The 22,451-nt window shown below is 39.8% G+C and overlaps 1 protein-coding gene across 11 annotated transcripts in view; it reads right to left on the reverse strand.

Moving 5' to 3' along the window:
- mbnl2 (muscleblind-like splicing regulator 2) overlaps positions 1-22,451 on the reverse strand; it is a 244,860-nt gene that overhangs the window by 93,831 nt on the left and 128,578 nt on the right. For all 11 annotated transcript variants that reach the window (XM_051926781.1, XM_051926785.1, XM_051926783.1 and 8 more), the window contains one exon: positions 3,048-3,212. In XM_051926781.1, coding sequence (XP_051782741.1) covers positions 3,048-3,212 — 165 coding nt within the window. The remainder of the gene's footprint in view (positions 1-3,047; positions 3,213-22,451) is intronic.

Consider the following 22,451-nt stretch of genomic DNA (forward strand, 5'->3'; position numbering starts at 1 on the left):
TTACTTTTGACAAATGTTACTGTCTTGCATGTTGTATGAGCCTGCATACTCTATGATTTCACATACATGTCACATACATTTTACACAGCAAAGTCTGATCTCGCTCAAAGCAGCCAATTTCAGTCATTGCCACATTGCACTCCTTACAATATGTGTTGCTTTGGTGCCTATTTTTCAATTGTCTGTTGCTGCACTTTCTCACATATATTGTTAGTGTGTACTGTAGAGTGACAAGTCACCCATTTGCCATCGTGCCATGCCACTGCCACCAAGTTTTCTGCCTGCATGAAAACCGAATTGTCACCTCTTTTCATCTTCTGAAACTTTATGAACTTTATGTATGGCATTATAGCCTGGCTCACCCCATGGGATTTGCTTCTGTTTATTACAGAAGTGAATAAAACTTTGCAGCAGCACGTACCTAAGCCACCAGGGGACAAAACACGTTTGGACCAATGCTCCCTGAAGTTATATCACCAGGTCTGTCCCATCTCTATTTGTAATGCCACAGCGCGCTTCACCTCGTCTTTCGTTGTGGGTTTCCACTTTGAAAAACGAGAATGCGATGCAAACGCAGCCCGCGATTCAAAAAAAATCTCTGCCTACCTGTTTGTCTCGTCTGACAGTAGCTGAAAAACAGCATCAGGAGAGAGCAGCCTGAAGTACAGCAGCTGGTGATCTGTCGTGTCCAACAGCAAGCCATGCCGTCTTGTAAACTCCGGTAGCCAGATTGGCTCTCAACGGATCAATGTCTGTGTATTTATCCCATGCGAACCTTGCCGTACATGCATCGGCTGCGCGAAGGCACTCAACTGGCAGCAGATCCACTGGCGCGGCATCGGCTGGTGTCTGATCAGCTGATGCCTGCTTCTCACTCTCTTGCTCGATCTCCTGATCACTGCCAATAAAATCCGATTCTGAAAAATCAAGAGTCCGACTCCGTGATAATGCGCAAAACATCGTCTGCCGAGTGTTTTCTTTTCTGCACTTGCTTCGCTCCCTTTTCACATGTTGGTGCCATCTTGCCATTGTTTACATTTCGCAACTCACGCACACGCAAGGTTTAGTTGCTGAGTCAACGAGTCTAGCATTCTTCCAAGCACAGAGGGAATGCCTGTGACGTGACAGTGAGATCTGTTGCCATTAACAGCTGATTGTCGCCCCCTATCCCTGGATGTCGACTTTTGTCGACATTCGCCTTGAACCCCTTCTGTCGACAAAAGTCGACATCCGCCCTAAAAGAGTTAATGTCATTCAAGTGGTTAATACTGGAGTATACAATAAACACTTTCACAAAGATCTTACTTACAATCTTTTATGCAAGAATAAAACTTAATATTATATATATATATATATATATATATATATATATATATATATATATATATATATATATATATATATATATATATATATATATAAAACATTATTCAAGTGACAAGACCAAGCAAAAATGATTCACTAGCGTTTGTGTCTGCTTTTATCCCTTCAGTGTTACTTTTATAAGTAACAAAGTTACACATGCGATTACAGACTCAAATCAAATGTATGTTTTGAATATATAATGATAATAATAATAATAATAATAAAAAAATAATAGCAGCTGCTCACTACTCAAGGAGCTAAAAAGCGGGGAAGACCCAGGATTCAAACCAAGAAAATTCTTCACTGTGACAGACAGGCATGTTTTCACTATGAAATGTGCAAACACACACATGCATTCAAATATCCATCCATCCATCCATCCATTTTCCATCCCTATACAATTCCCAACAACTCATTGCCAGACAAAAAAATCCACACAGACTTGAGCGGTTAGAATTTTTCTTTGTGGTGACTTCAGCTGGCTGAATGCATTCTGAGTGCTGCTAATTGACACATTTGCAAACAAAAGTGCTTATCACTGGGCAACTGATGCGGAGATAAGGAGCTGCAAGGAAAATTAAGGTGGTCCAGGACAACAAAAAAATTGCAGGCTTCAGGGATTATAGTGTTGAAGTAACAACGTATTCAAAAACTAAATGAGACCTTAAAAATCTGGCTTCATTTTTTAAGAACCTCAACCTCAGCAGGGCTGCTGTGGACCCACAAGCGCAGCATGGCAGTCCCCAGTTTGAAAACTCCAGCACTAATAGTTTTCCATGTCACCTTGTCAGCAGTTAGATCACTTACCTTGAAGAAAAAATGATGTCTTTTTAAGTGTTGGAACATGTTTCTTGCATTCCTCCTGTACGACAAGTCTGCCTTTGCGTACAGTATACAATATATGCATTTTGCCTTTGGTGAGCATAAAATGCTTCCAAACAGGCAAATGAAGCTATGCTCGTGGAGAAACCAATTAATGCTTTTTACTGGAATCCACCATTGTGCATCAAATTCAGATCCTCACATACATACTGTGAATTTCTTGAACATCACAAAATCTTCAGCAGATTGTAAAATGTACAGCTGATGCACTGTACAGTACTCAGTAGAGGTACGTTCATTCCCAATTAGTGAAGTATCAATAAAATAAATTAATATATATTCCACCCAACAGAAAAGAACTGCTTGTCAAAGTTTGGTTCATCATGCTCACCATGAGATGGTAGGCAATGAAAAATATGATTTTGCTTTTCTGCAAAAAATGGTGTGTATTCTCACCAATCCCAGTGTAATGCAGATTAAAAAAAGATCATGAATCAAACAGCGATGTACCTTTATGCAGTTTGCCGAAAAGATGTCTAAACAAACTGTTAGTCATTTACTGTACATATCACTTTTCGTTTTTGTGGGGAAAAGATCATTCAACAAACTTAATAAACTAGGAGATTTTTCAACTGCTTTAGGTTCCTGAAAATAGATTTTCATTGCAACAATTCAAAAAACTGAAATGAATGTATCAATAAAAATCTCTATATCAATTTGATAGGCTGTACTTCTCAATTGATGAGAGAATCTGCAGGTAGAAGGAAAACTAGAAGACAAACTGCTTAACCACAAACTCATTCAGTAACCAGAGATTTATCAGTAATATAAACAATTAATTTGGTTATGTGTTTACTTACTACTGGCTGCATGGCTGTACCAGGAATCATGAACTGCATCTGCTGAGCCAACATTGCTGCAGCTGTTTTTTGCTGAATGAGGTTGTTACGCCCATTTATTTCTAGCTGTGTTTTCAAATGTGAAGGAGGATGGAGGTATTTACAGTTTTCTCTTGTACACCGTCCCTGAAAAGGAAAAAAGTTCAAATAGGTTATCAATGTTGAAAGAATTGCTACTTTATTTTCAGCCATGTAAATGTAAAATACAGCTGGGACTGGTGCTTCTTTCTTGGCTTCAATACCATTTTATGATGAGTAATTTACAGGACCAAGTCAGTGTCACTAATCCATTACTACAAAGGCTGTTAAAATGAAGATGTGGCTCATTGCTGGAATAAATTTAGTCAACTTTTCCAAAACAGCCTTGGGTCAACATCTACAGGACTGAACTAAAGTAAGAAACTTCATCTGACCACATACTGCATCTTCTTATGACAAATAAAAGAACAAATGTGGTGAAATTCAACAAACACCAAGAAAAAAATATGCACCCATGTAGCAAATGTCTATTTTAGCAGAGTTAACCGTGAGAGAGAGAAAAGGCTTGCCTTGAAAATTTCTTTATACCCTCCAACTTTAAAACATTGGTGTTGATTTTATAAACACTTCTTGCCAACAGGCACTAAGCATCTTTAACTTACTCATTTGAGAGACAGAGTTTTCCTCAAAAACATCAAAAAATCTGCCTGGTACACATTAATTTTGATAAATGTAATTAGGTGCCATTTTATTTAAATCTGAATATAAAATTATTTTTAAAAAAAAGATGGGGCTTCACCTAAAATAAAACAGTCAGCCTGCTACTCATATGAGGAAAAATAACAAAAATTCTAAAAAACAGTTAAAACAAGTTTTACCTGTACAAATGGAGCAACAGAAATCCAAATATTATACAGGATGCTATTAAACTGTTACTCACCCCATTGACCAGACCCATGCCAATGGCTCACCATGCTTCAAAGTGGAGCAGCACTATACAGAGATCCTTAGCAGTTAAAAAGGAGGAGGGATGGGAGAGTACATCAATGTTGATAAATGCAAGGACATAATTATAGGTACTCACAACACACTTGCAGCCTCCAAATTCAGGAACAAAGCAGAAGAAAAAATAGCTAATAATTTATAAGAGCTAACAAATTAAATATACTAATTTGCACTTTAATGTTTGATTCCACTTGCTGCTGTAATGCAATACAATACAATTGCATTTTAATGGAATGTCTATGGTTTCTTTTGCTATGCATTTATCCCCATTTGTGCATAACATAATATCAAATAGTATTGGTTATGTAAAGTTAAATTGTCCTGTACCATTTTGTGTTATGTTTACAGGGCAGTTTTGTTATTCCACAAATCACAATAAAATGTACATTTTAGGAGCCACTGCAGTTGACTCCCATCCTATGTGCATAACAATGAAAATACAACGAGTGATTTAAAGTATAAAATGAGTAACAAAAACTATGAGCATTTTAATGAACAGTACTTGGCACAATTTTGTGTCAAACTATCACTTCTAAAAAAAGAAAAAAGAAGACTGGGAGAACTTGAGATGCAATACTTCAGATTATTCAAGCCTAGTCAAGAAATGGCCTTGAAAAGGACCTGAGAGCAGTAAAGACAACTAATAATCCTTGGTAACACTGCATACTAATTCATGGAATAAACAGTATCTATTATAAAAGAAACCCTGAGACAAGACTTTTTGCCAAGAGATTTTTCAAGTCCCGCGAGACGAGACTATTGCCAAGAGATTTTGTCAATAAAAAATAAATAAAATCAATTAAATAATTTTCACTAGTATAACAAGCACAAAAAACATTTATTTATATATACATATGTGTTATTAAAACAAAAAACACCTTAACTACAGTCTACATCTAATAAAAGAAATGTTCATAAGATGTTTACATGAGGCTAAAAGTCTTAACAAATTTACAGGTAAAGAGTTTAACACTAGAATTACCAGAGCCTACGAAAAAACTTGTAGATCTGGCCCACCTTAAATCCGTTCACACCTCTCCCTCAGCGTCTTTTGTCCTGTAAATGTGCCGATTAAGACAAGCAGCAAGCAGCCTGCTATTCCATCCCCCATCGCCACAGAATGTGCACAAAGTTCTCCCAGCTCATACTGGAGTTTTAGAGTGGAAATAATAGATTGTTATTTGGAACACATGCATTTCACGTGTGTTCCGTTTCTACAATAATCTGTGCAAACACATTGTTAAAACAGAAACGTTTTTCATATTTTAGTAGTAAATGACAAAATGTTGGCATAAACTATATATAAAATGTGTGAAGCCTGAAGTCCAAAGATCAAATAAACACTTTCACAAAAGGTTCAAGGACGATACAACAGCTTCCGAGACGTAGCGGTAAGATTTGCTGACTTGTAATCAAGAGTCCCCAGTTCGATCCCGACTGCCTCCTATATTTGCCATTTTCAGTAGTGAGCTGCTCTTATTGTTAACTAGCCGACGCCTGCCGTAGCATACGGCTGTGTAAGAATAGGAATGGAAAACGGTGAGAAAGGAATTCAGAAATCAAGAATAAATAAATACTTCTTGAAAGACACAGTGTGCATGTAGAATTTCCGGCCAAGTAGGATTACATGTGAAAGTGATAAATAAATCAGGCTTTCCGAATTTACGGACTATGGCCATGGCATCCTGATAGTTTTGTTGCATGTATCTTGGACTTCCTGGAAATGTGGACGGTAATATGATCATTTTGCCTACACGTACGTTATTTTCAGCGTTTGCTTGCAGTGCGTCTGATAGTTCCACGCGCAGATCTTGTTGATGTAATCTGAGATAGTTGAGACGCGCGCCCTCTGTTTTAACATACGCATCTGCGACGTACTGTTGGAATAGTTTGCCGCTGGAGTGCAAAATACTAAATGTATTCCTCATTGCTAATCTGTACGCGTAAAATTGGCATTGAGTAAGCCTTATTCGCTTGGTGCTTCTTTTATCGGTAACATGCTGTAAATCTTTGTGCCAGCCAATGTCTCCGTAAGGGAATAAAAGTGGGTAATAAAAGTGGGTAAACCATAGGATCGCAATTCATACTGAGCGTGTAAATCTGTTTACAGGAGTTGCCTATGGGATAGATGCAAATGTCCCTTTCGGCAGGCGTTTCGCCATCTTCTCCGACGAAAATCGCTGCAATGTCGGGGCATTGTATCGTCGTAAATCCTGCCTAGGGTTTTCCTTGAAAACCATTCGTACAGATGCTGTTGGATTGGACTGTGCGATTTCATGCATGTGTTTGTATGATTTATCGAAGGGGTTGATGGTTCTGAGAATGGAATCTAGCTGGAGAAGTACATTTTCGCTGCATGCAGAGTTTGCTTTATTTTGTAAGCATACTTCAGTAGCTTGCGCTGTGTCAAAAACATACAACTGTCCATATCCTGGAGAGGTAGAAGTGTTAGTGTATAGTGTAGAGATTTGGTGATAAATTTGCCCATGTATTTTAAAACAGTATGGTCCGTGGCCAGGAAGTTGAGTTATCTATGCACCCATGGAAGCAAACGCTAGAGAAGAGCTGTATTCTCAAATGTGTTCACAATAATTTTTAGCTTCTGAAGTTTGCTGTGTTAGAAGCTGTTGTAAAGACACAGGTGGCTCCCGCAAAGGTGGTAAAGCTACTTTACCGTTGTGGCAGCACCTCGAGTACTTGTTGGATGTATTACGCTCAGCAGTCCAGTACAGTACATGACATGGAAGAGGACGAATAGGAATTGAGAAATGCCATGTCGGCTGCGTGTGGGCGGGACCAGTTTTGAAGTGGAAGCAGGACGAACCAGAAGAGATATTATACAGTACACACATACAGTGGTGTGAAAAACTATTTGCCCCCTTCCTGATTTCTTATTCTTTTGCATGTTTGTCACACAAAATGTTTCTGATCATCAAACACATTTAACCATTAGTCAAATATAACACAAGTAAACACAAAATGCAGTTTGTAAATGGTGGTTTTTATTATTTAGGGAGAAAAAAAAATCCAAACCTACATGGCCCTGTGTGAAAAAGTAATTGCCCCCTGAACCTAATAACTGGTTGGGCCACCCTTAGCAGCAATAACTGCAATCAAGCGTTTGCGATAACTTGCAATGAGTGTTTTACAGCGCTCTGGAGGAATTTTGGCCCACTCATCTTTGCAAAATTGTTGTAATTTAGCTTTATTTGAGGGTTTTCTAGCATGAACCGCCTTTTTAAGGTCATGGCATAGCATCTCAATTGGATTCAGGTCAGGACTTTGACTAGGCCACTCCAAAATCTTCATTTTGTTTTTCTTCAGCCATTCAGAGGTGGATTTGCTGGTGTGTTTTCGGTCATTGTCCTGTTGCAGCACCCAAGATCGCTTCAGCTTGAGTTGACGAACAGATGGCCAGACATTCTCCTTCAGGATTTTTTGGTAGACAGTAGAATTCATGGTTCCATCTATCACAGCAAGCCTTCCAGGTCCTGAAGCAGCAAAACAACCCCAGACCATCACACTACCACCACCATATTTTACTGTTGGTATGATGTTCTTTTTCTGAAATGCTGTGTTCCTTTTACGCCAGATGTAACGGGACATTTGCCTTCCAAAAAGTTCAACTTTTGACTCATCAGTCCACAAGGTATTTTCCCAAAAGTCTTGGCAATCATTGAGATGTTTCTTAGCAAAATTGAGACGAGCCCTAATGTTCTTTTTGCTTAACAGTGGTTTGCGTCTTGGAAATCTGCCATGCAGGCCGTTTTTGCCCAGTCTCTTTCTTATGGTGGAGTCGTGAACACTGACCTTAATTGAGGCAAGTGAGGCCTGCAGTTCTTTAGACGTTGTCCTGGGGTCTTTTGTGACCTCTCGGATGAGTCGTCTCTGCGCTCTTGGGGAAATTTTGGTCGGCCGGCCACTCCTGGGAAGGTTCACCACTGTTCCATGTTTTTGCCATTTGTGGATAATGGCTCTCACTGTGGTTCTCTGGAGTCCCAAAGCTTTAGAAATGGCTTTATAACCTTTACCAGACTGATAGATCTCAATTACTTCTGTTCTCATTTGTTCCTGAATTTCTTTGGATCTTGGCATGATGTCTAGCTTTTGAGGTGCTTTTGGTCTACTTCTCTGTGTCAGGCAGCTCCTATTTAAGTGATTTCTTGATTGAAACAGGTGTGGCAGTAATCAGGCCTGGGGGTGGCTGCGGAAATTGAACTCAGGTGTGATACACCACAGTTAGGTTATTTTTTAACAAGGGGGCAATTACTTTTTCACACAGGGCCATGTAGGTTTGGATTTTTTTTCTCCCTAAATAATAAACACCATCATTTAAAAACTGCATTTTGTGTTTACTTGTGTTATATTTGACTAATGGTTAAATATGTTTGATGATCAGAAACATTTTGTGTGACAAACATGCAAAAGAATAAGAAATCAGGAAGGGGGCAAATAGTTTTTCACACCACTGTACATTTGGTTTGTGTCTGTAACAGATGGTGTACATTTATAGGACTTGTGAAAGTTACCGTTTTTTTTTTCACTTTTTTTCTCTCAGTCACGATCATGATACATTCTACCGCCCTAGGGATCTGACGCTGTTAGTTTTTATTTGAAACTGGGAGTAACTGTAGACGTGAGTGGTGTTTTTGAGGCAATGGAACTGAGCATTCTCTGATCTGGAGGGATAAAAGCTGACACAAAAACCCTGGTGAATCTGCCTTCTTCGTATCTCACCGTCACTTGATTTTTTTTTTTATTCAGTTTTATTGAGTGTTCTTGCTCACGCTGAATTAGTATGCGCCTTATGGTCTATGATGTCAAAAAAAAAACAAAAAAAAAACAGAGACATAGTTATATATGATATTTGGAATTATTCATTTTATGACCTGTATAGTACATTTCGGAAAACATTGTGGCACAGATGCAACACATCAATGCGCACACATCTCTCTATGCTGTGGTTTCTATTACACACCTGAAAGAGAGACAATATATGTGACATTCTGAAGAAATCATTTTATGACCTGAATAGCACCAATCAGAAATCATCATCGCACTAATGCAATATTATTTGAAAACAAACAGCGTCAGATCGGGTGTAAATTTATGCAGGCGCTGTTACTTAGAGTCAGATCAGGAGGGGCGGAGTTGGGGGGGGGTACAGCATGATCGTGATTCAGAGAATAAAACTGAAAAAAGATAACTTTTACAAGTACAATAAATTTATACCCAGTGTCCCTTATACAGTATTTGTCTCTTTCTTTTTTTCTCCATGCTGCGTTGACATCGTGCACCAGAAGGCTTGAGCTTATTCAGTGCGTGCAGGAACACGCAGGTGGCCAGTTGCTTTTGTTATAACAAGTTTGACCTGGCAGCGATCAATGCACATGTACTGTGCATTCTCTAAATCACGATCACGCTGCACCCCCCCCCCCCAACCCCGCCCATCCTGATCTGACTCTAAGAAACAGCACCAGCATAAATTCACACCCGATCTGATGCTGTTTGTTTTCAAATAATATTGCATTAGTGCGATGATGTTTTCTGATTGGTGCTATTCAGGTCATAAAATAATTTCTTCAAAATGTCACATATATTGTCTCTCTTTCAGGTGTGTAATAGAAACCACAGCATAGAGAGAAATGTGCACATTGCAACAGGTACACATGTCGTAAATGTAGGAAGGACAGTCCTTGCGTGTGTGTGAACTGTTAATATTTGAATGTGATGACTGTATATAGTGCTGAACTGACCTCTCTGTACTATTGTTGCCTCTGCATGTCCTGGAGTACAAAACAAACAGCAACATGTGGGGACTGGCAAGATCGGGGAAAAAAATGCAGTGTTATGCAAATGAATATGAATAATATGAATAATGTTGCATCTGTGCCACAATGTTTTCCGAAATGTAATATACAGGTCATAAAATGAACAATTCCAAATATCATATATAACTATGTCTCTTTTTTTTTTTGACATCATAGACCATAAGGCGCATACTAATTCAGTGTGAGCAGGAACACTCAATAAAACTGAATAAAAAAAAATCAAGTGACGGTGAGATACGAAGAAGGCAGATGCACCAGCGTTTGTGTGTCAGCTTTTATCCCTCCAGATCAGAGAATGTCCAGTTCCATTGACTCAAAACACCACTCATATCTGCAGTTACTCCCAATTTCAAATAAAAACTAACAGCGTCAGATCCCTAGGGCGGTAGTATGTATCGTGATCATGACTGAGAGAATAAAAGTGAAAAAAAAAACGGTAACTTTCACAAGTCCTATAAATGTACATCGTCTGTTATGGACGCAAACCAAATGTATGTGTGTACTGTATAATATTTACAATAAGAGCAGCTCACTACTGAAAACGGCAAATATAGGAGGCAGTCAGGATCGAACCGAACTTGATTACAAATCTGCAAATCTTATCGCTATGCCACGGAAGCTGTTGTATCGTCCTTGAACCTTTTGTGAAACTGTTTTTTGACCTTTGGACTTTAGGCATCACACATTATATATAGTTTATGCCAACATTTTGTCATTTACTACTAAAATATGAAAAACGTTTCTGTTTTAACAATGTGTTTACACAGATTATTGTAGAAACGGAACACACATGAAATGCATGTGTTCCAAATAACAATATTATTTCCACTCTAAAACTCCAGCACTTCACTCCCAGATAATCAATCAACGCATTAGCTGGGAGAACTTTGTGCACGTTCTGCGGCGGTGGGGGGTGGAATAGCAGGCTGCTTGCTGCTTGTCTTAATCGGCACATTTACAGGACAAAAGACACTAAGGGAGAGGTGTGAACGGATTTAAAGTGGGCCGGATCTACAAGTTTTTTCGTAGGCTCTGGTAATTCTAGTGTTATATCCCTCTTAAGATATCCCATTTAATGCTTATTAATCGTTGAGGGCAGATTCTTCTTTACCAAGAAAAGCATCTGTATTTCTTAAGAGAAAATTCTCCTCTTCTACTTCAGAGTGTAACTCACTGTACCATACCAGAGCTCATTCACTGTTCACACTTGCAAAAGGAGACAAAATGAAAAGGTCTGATTACATTAGTCTGCTTCCCTTTTCAATTCTGAGGAAGATGCACATCTCAGTGTAACAACAATTGGGGCAAAATATATAATCTTGAGGGGATTTCAAAGGAGGGCTCTGCAGCACTGGAGGTGTAGCCAGCAGTTCTCGGTTTATTACCAAGTTGGTTTCAGTCGCTTCCTCTGCTGTGCCTCGGTATGGTGCGGTATGGTTCCAATCTTGGTATAAAAATACCCTCCAACATGAAGGTAACAGATGCACCCAATAAACAACCTCCCCCACTTTGTCTAGTACACAACTGAAGCTTGGGGGTTTGGGGTTGGTCAGAGTGTGAACATGACTGGGAGAATACAACAGAATAATAATAATAATAAAAAAAAACTCTAACCTTTACAAGTACCATAAATTTACACTGGCTCCTACAGACTCAAATCAAATTTATATTTTTATTCTAAAATAATAACAATAAGAACAGGTTACTACTCAAAACGGTAAATCTAGGAAAGGCCCGGAATCGAACCGGCAACCTCTTGATTATGAGTAAGCAGTTCTTACCTCTGCACCAGACAAGTGGTCGTGTCAGCATCGTACCCTAAGCCGATTTCTTTTTTTCTCAGTTATATTACTTGAATAAAAGCACACTTGTTTTGTAATACTCGTACCTTTTGTGAAAGTGTTTATTTGATACTTCGACTTCAGTCATCGCACATTATACACTTCATGTCAAAGTTTTGTCATTTGTACTATAACATGAAATATGTTTCTGTTTTAGCGGTGTGTTCAACATTTCTTGCCTTAAATTTCCTGTCATCCTACATTTACCCAGATTGTTGTAGACACGGAACACAAAAGAAATGCATGTGTTCCAAATAACGATATACAGTGGAACCTCGGTTTGCGAGCATAATTCGTTCCGGAAACGTGCTCGCAGTCCAAAGCACTCGTATATCAAACTGAATTTCCCCATAAGAAATAATGGAAACTCGGATGATTTGTTCCACAACCCAAAACTATTCATATAAAAATGATTAATACAAAATAGGAAGTAAAAATACATAAAACATATTAACCTGCACTTTACCTTTGAAAAGAATCCTGGCTGGTGTGAGTGAGTTTCTAAACTCTTGTGGGATTGCACCCAACGGGACGACACGCAAAAGAGCATCCCAAAGCAATCACAGTCTCCCAGCGCTGTAGCAGTTCACCATAAAAGTGAATCCGAAAAAGATTGCAGACATGGTATAAGCACCTGCCGTCGATGGGTGATACAAGGAACCAGGAACATTATAAATGTGCAGGGCCCTGCCTGACTGCTGTGTCTGTGTATAAATAACCGCGCTGTTGCTGTTTCAAGCTGAATAAAGCTGGTGTTGCTAAAGTACTGAGACTCAGCTTCGTGTTTTAGGGTGCAAGACGGGGACAGCACGCACATGCGCGCACACACACACACGCGCGAGCGAGCGAGCACACACACGCGCACACACACACACAGTCACAATGCTAATGTCCTCACAGGTGGCGCAGTGGTAGCGCTGCTGCTTTGCAGTAAGGAGACTGTGGAAGATTGAGGGTTCGCTTCCCGGTTCCTCCCTGTGTGGATAGCGCTTTGAGTATTGAGAAAGCGCTATATAAATGTAATGAATCATTATTATTATTAATGCTGCAGTAAACAGTATATGCTCGTACGGATGTTGACTATATGAGTGAGGCACGCCGACTCAGACAGAGAATAGGAGACGATTGCCCACAATCCCGCAGTGAGAGAGAGAGAAGAACCATCAGCTCAGTTGTGATCACATGACGCTCAGCAGACAAAGCATATACATACTACTCATACTGCAAGACCGCGCTCGTTTATCAAGTCAAAATTTTTTAAAAATGTTTGCTTGTCTTGCAAAACACTCGTAAACCAAGTTACTTGCAAACCAAGGTTCCACTGTACTGTATTATTTACCGTATACATCTCCAGGCACCTCCCACCCAGATAAACAGACTTGGCAGTGGGGAGATGGGATAGCAGGCTGCTTGCTGCTTGTGCCAATCGACACATTTGCAAAACAAAAGACACTACTGGAGAGGTTCAAAGGAATTTACGGTGGCCCAGGATTAGGACTTTTTTCATAGGCTTCAGGGATTCTAGTGTTAATCTTGTGTTTGATAACAATTATTGCTTAGAAATATTAATATAAAAAGAAGTAATGGAAAATTGTTAAATGTGTAATATGTATGTTAATAATACTGCATACAGGTAATTCATGAGCAAGTATGCTACAGGTCTGTAAAATTAATTTCAGTGAGTTCAATAGTGACAATGAAAGATTATCAGCATACTAAACTTAATGCTGCAGTAATATGCAAATGTTGTTAAACAGATGTCCCACAGAGTTACTAAAGGCTTCTGAAAATGTTCTCAGTTTGTAGAATATGAAATTTGTGAATTTCCCCTTGGGATTAATAAAGTATCTATCTATCTATTAAAATTAGTCGCCAGGAAAAGGGGGGACAAAAACCAGTATGTTAATGAAACTATTCTGTGCACTTTATCTATTGTATATAATACCCATATAACAAAACTGTACTTTTAAACTCCTACACACTGTAGTTCTAGACAAACATAACAAGGTTATGATTAAGATTGTTTAGTCACAATGTTTGTTTAGTCACAATGTCAAAACCAATTCATAAAGCATTAAAAACCCATAGATTTGCAAGTGTTCTAATTCATTCTAAGCATGTTTTACTATTGATGCAAGAGGACAGCCAACTAAAATGAAAATAACATGTCTATATAAACACAGCTGCAACCTTAAAAAACTAACAGTTGTAAAAATTACTTAAATTTAATCAGACTGTCTCAAGAAACACTTAAGTTTACTGTGAAAAATGAACAATTTCAAGTTAAAATGAAGTAAAATTGAACACCATAAAAGCTATAAAGTGTGTATTATGATAGCCTCAAAATATAAAATACAGATGCATACACCAAAAAAGTGATTCAAATAAGTTATTGCTTTGTATTAGATATTAATAAAAAACATAAGATTTGCTGTGATTCCTGAATAATATAACTGCTTTGTGCATATATAATTTATATAAAATATGAAAATATATATGTGTACAAAATAACCAATACGCAATACAAAATAATAAAGAGTGGATATCATTTTCAATTAAATGTGTACATTTTTCAGGGTTGTAAGATTTTACCACAACCAACAAAAGCTAATTTCCTAGCACAAGAAAAAATGTATTAAACACAAAAACTCTTAAAAGCGTGCCATTAAGGATTCTAATGACTTAAAAATAACAACTGTACCACAATCAAAGACAATAATTTGAAATAAAAAGGAATTTAATAGTATAAAAATGTGTCTTCACAGACTAGTTTGTTTTTTGCAAAAACTGTCAATTATTTAGACGTATTGTAACCCAGTAAAAAAACACCAGAGTAAACAGCTAAGCTGCATACAAAAATACTGGCAACATGACATCCTATTACAAAATGCAAAGGAATGAAAGGTAAGCAGCAATAATGATATATCTAGTAGTGCATATTCACATTGGTAAAAACGTTTTTTAAACTTCTACTTGCACTGTAAAGTACTAATTATATCAATATTGTTACAAGATATTCAGTCTTGTTGGCTAAGTATATGCAGAAGTATTTTTAATTACAACATAATCAGACAGGAAGAAACATAATTTCAGCTAATTAAGCGTACTTCTTTTCTGGGTTGGTCTCATCCATTATGAGAGATGGATATCTAGGATGGAGCTCCGCTGGCAGCGGTGTTATTTTACTCTTTTTTACCATCTTTCTGAGGTATCCTGTATTTATTCACTCTGACAGGATTTAATTATAAGTACTGTATATACAAGTATATTTAAAGCATGAGCAGCAGACCAAGGGTTCGGAAAGAGAAAGAAAAGGCAGCTAAAGCTTCATCAAAGTCTACACCAGTCTCAAGTTCATGATACGGCTTACCAGAGACTGACTTGGAAGAGACAGGTGTGAAAACATAAAAAGATGTAATTGAACAAAATGTATGTGTGTATAGAAAATAGGACAGAGTGATGAAACTTGTTTGTGTTTTGCGTACGTGACAAAAAGCATGTATACTTTCTGGAAGTTTCTTTTGATGATGTGTGTGACAAGAAAATATACCTTTAGGGTAATGACTTTACAAAAACTGGAAAAGTACAATGAGTCAGGATGCTATTTTTTGCTTACATGGTCAACGATCAGGAGATTAGAAAGGTATAAAAGAACAAGGACATCTGCGCTCGAGGCAGATGAAGCGCGGTGTCCTGGGACTGTGTTTCTCTGACATTTTACCCTTGCCTGGTATGTATTAATAAAAGGTTTTGACTAATTTTAATTTTCTTCTCTGTCTTCAGTCACAAAAAGTGTCCACAGTTTTTGGCGCCCGGACGTGGGGCAAGAGACGGCCGGTCGACTCCTCCGGCGAGACCATTTCAGTGATCCGTCTTAACAGCGGACTGCCGTTAACTTGAGATATCCGGCAGCAGAGCATGCAGCTCCGGCAAAAGTTAGGACTGCCCTGTCCTGAAACAGTTCTTGCGTGAGGAGCCCCTGGTCTCCTCTTTGCTACATCCACGGTGACTGAACGGATTTCCAGACAGAGCTTGCACACTTCCAGGCTGGGGTAAGCACCGGGGGATTTCCGAATATTTTTTATTTTCTAAATAACGGGAGGGCGAGTTTCCTGTTGACCGTCTAGTCATACTCATATCTCAACGGGTTGCTTAAGGTGATGGAGACTTGACCCAAGCAGTTTGACGCATACGAAAGGTCTGACGAAAGGATACTGGCCTCACCCATATCCTAGACTCGGCTGGACGTATTGATGTAGTATTCTGCTGAACCGAATCGGACACGAAGTCACCTGAGCTGGAACCCGGGGATGTGAGCGGACAGGCTAACGGGACGAGTAACGGGGTGGTATGGAAATATAAACCGAAAAGAGCACAGATTGCAGGATTGCTGTTAGGAACGGAATGACACGTAGCGCTATGGAAGATATGTAGCTATGGAAGATACGTAGCGCTATGGAAAAATAAATAAATCTACATACGGAAGAAGCAACAAAACCGTGTTCTCCTGGGAACTGGATCAGTTGATAGTTAGGTGTCTCCCCTTGGAACTAAGAAGGGAACAGTTTAGGTTTAGTGAGTGGCACACTTAATGCCTTGCTGATTCATACGTACAAGGGATTAGGCGAATCAGTATATAGTTGGAAAATTAAATACAGAACCCGGGAGGGCAAGGGAACATAATGGGATCACTAATAAGTAAGCCTGTTAATCGCCGCACAGGGGGATCAAAATCATTAGTGCTGGAGGGATTATTTTCGGAGGATCAACAGACGCCCCGTAAAAATGGGTCTCCTAGAAAATTTATAGAAAAGAAGACAGGTTTAGATTTATCCTATTATTTTTTTCCCCTCCTCTATTCCCCATTCCGATTGCCCCCCCCCTGCACTACAACTAGCAGAAGTTTCCCCTGATGAATCCCCAGGCACAGATCACTATGACTCACCCTGTACTAGACAAACCCCCGTCTCCAAATGCACTCGAAGTCAAACCTCCACTCACAAACCAGCTCCAACTTTTTTCTCTTCTGATCTTTCACATTCACTTACTTGCCCTTTAATAGAAGTTCCCAATCCCCATTATAACCCTGCCCATCCAGCTGGACCCCAAAATCCCACAACAGTTATGATACATCGGAATTGGGACATCCAAGAACTAAAAGATGTCGTGAATGCACTTCCAGATCCAAAGGAAGTAGGAGGACTAAAATTTGTTGAACAACTTGATCAGTTAGATAGCATGTATAAGCCTAATGCTGCTGAATGGACCCAGGTACTTCGTCGAAAGTTTGGGACCACATGGGCCACTGTTAGCAGGGGTGTCCGCAATGACATTCCATGGGTATGGAACCCAGCTTTAACTCGAGGACAGGGGATAGGTGGAGAAGGCGAATTTATTTCTGCTGCAAAACAAAAGAGAGACGAAACAGTTGATGAATGGGCACATAGGATTCAAGACCTGATGGCTAATCACTCGGGCTTGGGAAATGCTGATGACCGCACCCGAGCTGCAGTTCCACCTTTTGTTTCCGGCTTGCGCCTTGATATACAAAACAAGGTCCGCACTTCCTGTATTGAGTGGGAAAGTGCCACGTTTGTTGAAGTCAAACAACATGCTGAACAGGCCGAATCGAACTCTCATGCCAAATTATTGGCAGCACAGATGAACTATTATACCAGGAATGCTCCTGACCAAGGTCGAGGATATGGCTTTAGAGGAAGGGGACGAGGACGAGGAAGAGGACGAGGTGGTTTTAGAGCTCCTCCTGTTGACCACACTAAGAATCCTTTTATTCCCTCTCCCTTTAATTCCAATGCTAATTCCTTCTCTTGCTACGCCTGTGGTGAAACTGGACATTTTCGTCGGGAGTGCCCTCACAGACAGCAACAGCCCCCACCTCCCCTTATTCCACCAGTTTCCTCTGACACCCCTGACTAACAATACTGGCCATAGGAAAACGCTGGGACCTCCAGCCACTCTTTTCAACTACCTTTGCTCACTCATAATTCAGAGACTGATCCTTTACTGACATTGTTCGTTGATGGCACTGAGACTGTTTTCTTAATCGACACTGGTGCCACTCGCTTGCTGGCAAAGGTCCCTGCTTCAAACGAAAACTGTTACTGTGCTTACTGCTTCTGGACAACCTCACCTTTTTCAAGTTTGAATCAGCTTTGTTTTTTCTGTTCAACCCCAAAGTTGTTGTGTCAAATTACCCCTTATCCCAAACCCTCTTTTGCAGCATGGACTTTAGATATTTCCCCACACACCATTCTCCTCAAAGCCCTACATTCTTTTTCCCCTTGTCTTTTTCCCAATTTACAGGCCCCTGACATTTTACACTGTACTGCCCAATACTTCCCTATAGAAGTAGACACCACCTGACTAGAATCTTTCCTTACTTCTGGTATTTGCCCCGAAACCCTTCACATCTACTGTGTTTTTATTTCATCCACAAAGGCAGCTGCTTCTGTTCATTTTACATGCTCACAGCACATATATTATCTTGGCAAAATAGTGCCTCATATTTTTCCTTAGCTAAATCTCACACTGTTAAATGGGAGAAAATAGGACCATGGGTGGAAAAATGCCTTGAAAGAACAGACTGGTTACAAGTTACTCCGGGTATTTTTGATACTCCTGACCATTTAATAACTAAAGTAGTGTTTCAAAGGATAGCCCATTGTGAGCCTCTGGTGATCCACCCGAAATCCTCCTTCCGCCCGCACCGTGCCCAATATCCTTTGTCTCCCGAAGCAGAGGCTGGCATCTCCGCCGTACATCCCGATCTCGTCAAACGCGGTACCGCCGATGGACATGGACCGTCATGCCTCAGGGATACAGAGAAGCCCTTTGTGTTTCTGGTTAAGCTCTTGCCCAAAAATTTGGACGGCGTCTGGCCGGAAGTAGTAAATTTAAACGGCGTTTGGCCGGAAAAACAGTATGTAGATGGAAATCGCGACGGAAGAAAATTGTACAATAGACACCCAGAAATTGTTGCTGTTTCTGTGGGAAAATGGCCATAAAGTTTCTAAGGTTAAGCTGCAGCTAAACAAAACAACAGGTTATGTCTGTTTTAGGTATTCTGGGCTACTACAGACAGTGGGTTCTAAATTTTACTGAAAGAGCACAGCCGTTGCAACAACTGGCTGAGAAGGCTCTGTAACCTCAAAACTACTCTTCTATCTGCGCCCGCGCTAGGTTTGCCTGATCATTCTCGTCCATTCACTTTGTTCGTGGACGAAAAGCAGGGATTTATGAATGCAGTACTGACGCAACAACATGGAGATAAACAAAGACCGGTGACTTATTTTTTCTAAAAAAACTGGATCCAGTGGCCGCAGCACTTCCTCCGTGTCTTCGTGCTGTGGCTGCAACAACAGAAGCTGTATTAGCAAGCACGGATGTAGTTCTCATGAAATTTCTTCTGTCTTTTTCTTTTTTCTTGTGACGTGTGTATTGAGTTAATAGTCCATTTGTTTCTGTTTCCTTTGCTGCATTGTTTCCAAATATAGTGTAAATATAGAAGTGTGTTGAAAATGGTTTGGGTGATTTTGTGTGTTATAGAGTGTATTAAAGGGATCCCTATGAGTATCAGAATGTACTCTGTACTTTGTCAAATGCTACAATTGAAAAATGGAGCGCCCTCAACCAGTTACGCAGTGGTCCAAGGGGACCGCCTGCTGGAAGCAAATCAAATTTCATAAAGCTAAGTGCACAAAACAGCTGAACTCGTAGCACTCACTCAAGCATGTCAGCTGTCCGAAGGGAAGATCGTAACAATTTATACAGATTCCAGGTATGCTTTTGGAGTCTGCCATGATCATGGAACACTATGGAAACTAAGGGAATTTAAGACCAGTACTGGAGAGCTCTAACTAAAAACTGAAAAAGATAATTATCGATTTGTGTAATTGGTTTAGCGCAAATGAATGTCTCCACTTTTGTTTAAGGTTTGTAAATATACAAAAATATTTTTCCTTTTAAACCCTGATCAAGTTTGAAGGAAAAATACTCTTTTAATAATATTACATGAGAAGGGAGACAAGTTTTTTGGCGATAAGTGGAATGTGTGTCTAATTGTGATATGAATGTGTGTCTAATTGTGATATGAATGTATGTCTAATTGTAATATGAATGGAAGTTGTGTATTTTAGGTACTATAAAGGAAGAGCATGGTGACGCAGTGGTCAGCACACTTGATACGAATAAAGGTTCAAGCACGTATGTTTTCCTTGTTAATAATAAGCATGAAGGAAAAGACGCGTTTAAGTATGTTGTATAGATAACTTTTAAGCACAACTTAAGATCAGTACTGGCAAACCCATCCAACATCAGAAATTGATCGAATCCCTTTTAGAAGTTATAACCAAACCATCGGAGCTAGCGATTGTTAAATGTCAAGCTCACACAGGAAAACAGGATCCTGCTAGCAAAAGGAATGATTTAACTGACCACTTTGCTAAAGAGGCTGCATATAATAACACACCAATTTCTTTATTCCAACAGAGAAATGACCAGGACCCTGATAATCAAATTATTTCTTTACAGAATGCAGCCACGGATATCGAAAGGAGAAAATGGTCCAAAGAAGGGTCCCTCTCTGATGGAGTCTGGACTCATAAACACACTAACAAACCTTTTCTCCCAATGATTTTCTCTCTAGTCTTGCAGGTTTGCGAACCTCGTTGAAGGAAATCCACCAGCAGGTTGATCAAGCCTGGAGGACCAGCCCCCTTTCCAAGGATTTACCAATTCCTTTGGGCACCTGGATCCTGGTTCGAGATACTCGGAGGAAACACTGGCATCAGCCTAGGTGGAGAGGGTCATTCCAAATTCTTCTATCCACACCACACGCCGTGAAAGTTGAAGAACTGCCTGCCTGGATTCACGCCTCACATTGCAAGAGATGGCACCCTTGATTGCTGTGCTACTATGTTTTTCTTTTCCCTTGTCTACTGCCCTGGTCACCTTGACTTTCCCGTTAGGAATCACCACATCAGTGCAGTTTGATTTCTGCTCTATTATTAACTGTGGGACTGGTCGACAAGCCCAGTGGACCGGATCTGACAAATACGTGTGTATGAGGGGAAGTGACTGCGACAACTGGCAATGGGTTTTTGCCAACACTGGAACTGAGGACTGGGGTTATCAACCTTTTGAGGCCCAAAAATACGGTTTGAAAAATCGGTTTTCTATCATAAAAGGACATGCCTCTCATTGTATGTGCTGACAACCATTGTAACTCAGGTATTTATGTATTAGGGGTATATGTATCTGGAACAGACCCTTTAGGGAGATTTCTAATTAAGATTGACAATCCTGTTACTAACACCCCTCATTCTCTGGCACACACACCCATCTCCCCAACTTTTGGTTCAGATTTTTCTCCTGTTAAGATTATGAATATTTCCACCTTTTCATCCATTTTTTCAGTAGAAACTGGTTATGGGGATCAGAATAGATGGTTGCAGTGGGTTCTCTATTCAGCTAAGCAAGTTAATCGTTCTCATTGTTATGCGTGCGCTGCAGCCCGTCCCCATTTAGCTACAGTCCCTTTCCCATTATCTAACATTTCTGACCCCGTGGGGTTGCCCTGCCTTCTGTATTTATTCACTACTTCCAAGAAACCCCTCTCTAGTTCAAAGTGTTCTAATCTATCTATTCTTTTTTCCCCCACCCGTCACATGGATACCCCTATGTTTCTAACTCACGAAGGAAATTATACATGTTTCAAATCTAATGGAGCGACATGGGTAGGAGATTTACCATTTTCTTTCTGTTCTTAAACTTTTCAGGTTACCTTTTCTCTGAACACCGTTCTGTCTTCCTTTCTTCTCTCCCAAACCACTCCTAGATCAGATATTTGGTGGATGTGTCGTAGGTCCAAATTATTTGCCACCTTTCCCCCTAATTGGTCTGGTACCTGTGCTCCAATCCAATTAGTTATGCCTTTTAGACTTCTATGCCTTTTAGACTTCTATCCTTACCTCCCTCTCCTTACATGGCCCTGGAGTATACATAGATGCTATTGGAGTCCCTAGGGGTGTCCCAGACAGATTTAAAGCTAGGAATCAAGTCGCAGCCGGTTTTGAATCTATCATACCCCAAATTACTATTAATAAGAATGTAGACTGGATTAATTATAACCAACAACGTTTCCTTAACTTCACCAAAGACGCTATTGAAGGTATACATGAACAGCTTGATCGTACTTCTCTGATGACTTGGCAAAATCGTCTAGCCTTGGACATATTACTTGCCGAAAAGGGAGGTGTCTGTGCTATGTTTGGTGATGCTTGTTGTACATATATTCCAAATAATACCGCGCCAGATGGATCAATAACTCGTGCATTGGCAGGCCTCACTGCTCTCTCTAAAGAACTTTCCACTAATTCTGACATTACAAATCCCTGGGATCAGTGGTTTGCATCCTCCTTCGGATCCTGGGGACAATGGATAAGATCTGTTTTCATTTCTTTGGTTGTGACATTTTGTCTCCTCCTCCTGGTTGGTTGTTGTATTATTCCTTTGGTTCGCTATATAATATCTAAGTACTTTACCGCCTCTATGGAAAGGGCATATATGCTACATGAGGAGCGCATGTCTCGTGTAGCTTCTTCCATTTTCTCTCCCCCTTCCCCTTCATCAACCATTTCAAGATAGAATTATATAGGCCCACATCATTTTTGTTCAAAAAGGGAGGAGTG

The sequence above is a fragment of the Erpetoichthys calabaricus genome, chromosome 4 (genome assembly GCF_900747795.2).
Source record: "Erpetoichthys calabaricus chromosome 4, fErpCal1.3, whole genome shotgun sequence".
NCBI lineage: Eukaryota > Metazoa > Chordata > Cladistia > Polypteriformes > Polypteridae > Erpetoichthys > Erpetoichthys calabaricus.